This window comes from Phaenicophaeus curvirostris, chromosome Z (genome assembly GCF_032191515.1).
Source record: "Phaenicophaeus curvirostris isolate KB17595 chromosome Z, BPBGC_Pcur_1.0, whole genome shotgun sequence".
NCBI classification, from domain to species: Eukaryota; Metazoa; Chordata; class Aves; order Cuculiformes; family Cuculidae; genus Phaenicophaeus; species Phaenicophaeus curvirostris.
The window spans coordinates 53,758,538-53,764,537 of record NC_091431.1 but is presented as its reverse complement, the minus strand read 5'-3'; the positions used below and the strand labels follow the sequence as shown (position 1 = coordinate 53,764,537).

General features: G+C 35.5%; 1 protein-coding gene across 1 annotated transcript in view; it reads right to left on the bottom strand.

The window, feature by feature from the left end:
- Positions 1-513: 513 nt before the first annotated feature.
- The window catches only part of CENPK (centromere protein K), a 31,613-nt gene continuing 26,126 nt past the window's right edge, over positions 514-6,000 (bottom strand). The window contains exons 9-10 of the mRNA XM_069879873.1: positions 3,819-3,872; positions 514-1,292 (exon numbers count right to left, since the gene is read on the bottom strand). Coding sequence (XP_069735974.1) covers positions 1,134-1,292; positions 3,819-3,872 — 213 coding nt within the window. The 3' untranslated portion in view covers positions 514-1,133. The remainder of the gene's footprint in view (positions 1,293-3,818; positions 3,873-6,000) is intronic.

Below are 6,000 nucleotides of genomic sequence, written 5' to 3'. Positions count from 1 at the left end.
CTGTGGGAAGTCCACACTGGAGCAGGCTCCTGGCAGGACCTGCAGATCCATGGAGAGAGGAGCCCACATGGCAGCAGGTCTGCTGGCAGGACTTGTGACCACACTAGAACAGTCTGTTCCTGAGGGACTGCACACCATGGAAAGGACCTGTGCTGGAGAAGTTCATGTAGGACTATGGAGGTGATTCTGCCTCTCTCTACTCCACTCTGGTGAGACCTCCAGCTTTGGGGCCCCCAGCATAAGACAGACATGCCACATGATGATCAGGGGCTGAGACACTGGCACAGGTGGCTCAGAGAAGTTGTGGATGCCCCTCCCTGGACACATTCAAAACCTGAATTCAAAGACTGAGCCCCCTGATGAAGTGGGAGGTATCCCTGCCCATGGCAGAGGCATTGGAACCAGTCTTTAAGGTCCCTTTCAACCCAAACCATTCTATGATTGTGTGCAATCCTGTATTTTTCTATGAACGGAAAAATTATAAAGTTCCTACCTCAGTAAACTGAAATCTGGTTAATAAAAGGCATATTTTATTTCCCAAGGTTATATTCACTACAGATAACAAGAGCAGAATTTTGTGTACCCACGTACTACAATAATGGGGGCTAGAGAAAAGTAAATTAGGACGACACACGATGCCAGCATTTATTCAGAAGGTAACTGTCAATTTACATGACATAAACCGTAGAAATCAACAGAACAGATCTTGATAAACAAGATCTGAGAAAATGAATACACATACTGCTAGGCAATATAGCATAACACAATATGGGCCATTTAGGAAGCACGCATTGTAGAGCTGCACATTCAACATCTGCAGCCATTTGCAGAGAAAGATGTCACATCTCCTACATGTTTATCTTAAAGCAAATAAACTGGTTTGCAATAGCTCTGAAAAAAAGTCCCCACAATCAGGAAATGATCCTTTACTTTTGATTCCAAATGTTTGCAAGGAGGAGCTGTGTTATCCAACAACAAAAGATGAAAAGCAGCCAATGATAAAAAAGAAAAAAAAAAATCACCCAGGAGGCTGCTAATACTAAAAAAATTGAACTTAAGTATGTCTTATGCCCCAAGTAAATGATTTGTGATTTGTTATGGTGATTTGTTATGTTTAAAACATGTAGGTCATGCTACATGTGAAAGCTTTCCAGGCGCAGTCTGTTTGGATCTTCTGGATGTCTTAGGGCAATTCCATATCGCAGCAGCAGCTCAACGTAAGGCGGCCAAAATGAGTCATTGATTTCTATATAAGGTTCATGTGGGGTTTCCACTAATTTACTTATAAGAAGCTGGAAGACAAAAAGGATAAGGAAATGAACGAAACCGCTAGATCTTTATCTCTTTTACAATAATTTGCACAGATTTGGTTAATGAAACACGTAGGCACTGTAAGAAACACAAAGCTAGGCGAGAAATACAAGACCTCTTCAAGGTAGAAATGAAGAACTTCCAATTAGCTTAATTACATCTTTTTTTTTAATGTAAAACTTAGAACCAGAATTTTATCCATACTAAATACTTTTATCCATACTAAATTTTTTTACCATCTGTAAAAAATTCTCAGTGGATTTTAGATAGGGGAACTGTAAATGACTAAAAGACCTGAACAGGAAGGTGGCAAATCCTTATAATTAATCTTTTAATTGGTATCTGTTAATTTAAGATAAAAAGCATTAAATTATATGGAAAGCTGGATTTTTAGGAATCACTTGCCTCAAAAAACATAATGACTTACTGTCAACAAATAGTATTTCTCTCTTACTCTTTCAGATTTTAGCAGAGATTGTCCATCTTAAAATTTCATCTCACTAATAAGCTAAAAAAGAAATCTGTCTCAGATTGGAAACAATATTTTCCTGAATGTTGGTTTCTTCTTTATGGTTAGAAATAAGTTTGCACCTGGGAAAGGTTAAACATTATAGTCCTGCTTTAGCTTACACATTGCATCTTCTTGTTCACCTCATAAATAGATTATCCAAATAGTCTTTCTGCCTCTTTGCTGCTCAAACAAAACTAAAAAACCTTACTACCAGACTTTACTCTTCTTTTCACCCATTGCTATTTAAAAAAAACCAAACACTTCTCATAACATTCTGAAGAGGTGTTCCAGTTTACCTTTTGTAAGGCCCAATTCTGAGTGATTACTCCAAATGTATTATTTTTGATGGACTATTCCTTAGTTTTTTTCTGGCATCTGTTATTCCAAAATTGTCCTTATGGGTGTGACTTTACATACATTTTTATTGTAAACCATCTTTCAAATCTTAAACTAGTTCACTAAATTCTCAATCAGAAAGGAATAATTGAACTGTTTAAAGGAACTACTACCTTTGTAAAAATTACAGCTCATTACTGAAATAAAAAGTAGTACAATAAAAATTCTAATGTTTACATCGGTAAAGTAGTAAGCAAGCAGTAAACTCTTAAGCTAATTTAATGAAAATAATATAAATGCATACACTTAGCTTGTCCAAAGTGGATTTATTAAAAATGTACACTTTCACTATTTAAACACACAGAGATTGAGGAAGCATGGTTAGGAACACATTTGTACAACAGCAAATTCTAAATCTGTAATTATAATCCAAATATGACATTGCATTTGTCTTTTTAAGACACTATTACCTCTATTTAAGGAAACCCTTCTGAAATTTAAGAGGCACTTGAAGCTAGAACCAAGTTACTCCACCAAAAAACCCATAAAACAAAAGACAGGGACAATGACAATTTATAATGAGACAATTACAATTAGCCTGAATTTTTAGAAGTAGCGTGTTCTTCCAGATGGAAATCAGATGTAACTTGCATATATTCATATTTTGAGATTAATAATACCATAAAAATATGAAGGGCAATTCTGAAGCATTAAAAGTGCTTTAAAATTTTAATTTCAAAGGAAATGTGGCTACCTCAAATTCCAATTTGTTTTCAAGCTCTGCCTAATCTGGCATTAATAGACATGCCAAAGTACTTGAAGCTTAAAAAATTATTTTGATGATATAAGCCTGAAGTCTGGGCTCTAAACTAAAGTACAAGAATGTCATAGTGACCAGATCATAGCATCTTAATACCAGAAAGTTGTTATTCATCAAGTTTTCCCCCAGGAAAAAAAACATTTTCCCCAGGGAGGTCTTACACATAGATGCTTACAGCTGTCTGAAGAGTGAGGATGGGGGAAGTTTCACTTCAAGCACTACATTTAAGACAAGGAACAATGCCAGTGACATGATTTGTAATATTGTTTCAAAATTATGCTTTGAACTTCAAATTCATAACTTCCACTGCAATGAACTAAAAATACACGCTCAACAATGCTGGCATAAAATTGGTTAGAAATGCAAGAATCTGATTAATTGATTTCCTTATATAAGAAGATGATCCAGTCAATATATAAGACCACATATTAACTGGTCCTTCTACAACTGTTAGGGTATTATATTTCAGGATCACATTTATTGAAACAGTACAAATCATTGCATGAAATGGAACTTGTTTTTTCAAGCAAGCACGTCTCTCCTAATATGAGCCACTAAGGCTCATAAAACTTCTTTAAAATATTCATTATAAAATTAAGAAACAAGGGATAATCATTCTCCAGCTTAAACTGAAGTTATTGCCACATTTCTTGTAAAAAATAGGATTTTAAGTTGACAGGAAATAAAATAGATACCTGACATAACATTGTTAAACGTTCTATTTTTCAATTAACTGTGTTAACTTTATGTCATGTACTGTTATTTATCTTATCAATCCATTATGATCAGATCTGAGTGTTAGAAAATCATCTAAATCTCTACATAACAAAACTAACTTACCTCTAAAATTTTCTTCATTGTTATGAGTTTTACATCTGGCTGTTCTGAAGACTTCTGCAAAGATAACCACCCATCAACCAAATTAACAAAACCCAAAACTCAGGAAAAATGTTAACTGACAAACAAAAATAATCACACAATTATTTCATTGCATCGTATACTAACAGACGAAGTGTTTCAGATTTAGTAATGATGGCAAAACAAGGTAGTATTTGAATCATGCATCTACCAGTTCTACATCATACACTTTAGGTGTAACATTTTTTGAAATAATTATTAAAGTAAGATTAATCTTAAGTGATCATTGTATACCTACCTGGGTTTGCACTTAAATAAAACCAAGTACATCACTTTTACAATGTAAAACAGTGCAAAACATTCTACGAATATGATGTTAAGAAAAAATGTTTGTAAACTTTAGAAAAACATTTACATTGTAAATTTGACACAGCTCAAGTCTTCCATTCATAGCACCATAATATTTTTTCATTATTTCCCAATGAAACATCAGTTTAGTCTTACTCCGACATAACTAAAAAAAATAACCAAGCTTGAGAAATAGAATCATTAAAATTTTGGAAAAAAAAAAAAAGGTCCTTGACAAGCAACATTAGGAAATTACTTGTTTTCATTTGTTGTAGGCCAACTGCTTGTTGCTGTTGCACAGTGAAACAGATTCAATTTTATGCTTTTCCCTCATGCACTTCACATCCAACAAAAAAAAGGAGATGATATAGCACTGGTGGTTGCTTACTCAGCACTGCTGTTAAGCATGTCAACTTAAGTCCTAAGATGCTAACAGATGTGCAGCACCTTGTACAAACACCAGTTCTGGAACAGAAGAATAAAAGCAATAAAGAATTTGTGAAAGGCAAGGTTTGGCTCCTGTTTTTCCAGTCACAGTTCTTAATATTCTCACCTTCAGAAAGCCACAAGGGGGACATACTGTCTGCTTAAGGGAAACCCCCAGAAACCCTGGCGCTACAGCTCAAAAATGCATATCATGGTGCCTTTATCTTGACACCATCTCGAGGAAATGGAATCTACATCAAGGAGCTGCAAAAGGTTCCTTAGGGCAATCATGAAGATACTTTGTAGTTTTGGCTGTTGTATTTCTCTAGCCAAGAATGTTACTTTGTAACTTACATAAGGGTTCAATATTTATGTTTCTACATTGAAATTAGGCTATGACTTCAGTAACTACTAAAACTGATACACAAAGAATAAACTCTCCAGGATATCAGTGTAGAGAAGTTTGCACTCTCAGAAAACTAGCAAACTTGCTTTGGTAGGCTTATAACGAGCATTGCACATGTTACCATTTTAAGTTATATTACTTACATACTTTAAGTGTCACTAGTACAATAACTACATCTAATGACTTAATGCTTATAAAGTCACTTTTAAGCAGGATGCTCAGCACTTTTTTTAACCCCAACGGCATCTTCTCCCTTCCATGCCACTGATATAAAAGATATCCTTCAACATATGCCTTTTCTTATTTTTTACCTAGGAAAAAATGCGTCTTTTTTTATCTGAGATTTAAAATGCATGGTCATTCTTACCCCCATCACATACTAAAGGCGTTGGGCCACAGCAACAGAAGCAAACTTAGGCTGCTGTGATTCAGTCTTCCCTCTCCCTCCCAAACCCAGATGCAGAAGCCTGGTGAGAGGCAGGTGGAACCAGAGAGCGGGCTTGGAGCAGTTCACCCTTCACTGGAGCACAGCCCTACAGACACCAGCCCCACGCATTTGCCCTCAGACAGAACTACTGAGAACGCAAGAAATTTCTATGAAATGAAGCAAAACTACTGATGTACAGAGTTAAGTGCTTCCAGAGTGTTGAACCAAACTGGTAATAGATGTGAATAAAGAGCTCCTACAAATCAATGCAGCAGCCAGTTTCACCGCTAATGCCAACAATTTGTATTTCTGACAACAATAAAGAAAACAATCGACATGAAAATGGCTGTCTCCCTTGCTTTCACAGTTCATCAGTTAAACACAGAATACAGGGCATCTGCAGTTCAGCCACTGAGGTCCAATATGTATAGAAGTAACTATGCATTCAGAAGGAATGTAAAGAAAGAAAAAGACTTCAAAAAACAAACTGTGTTTAAGAGTTCAGAAAATGCATAAATAAAATTAAAACTAAGACAAGACCTTGCTTGGAAATTCAC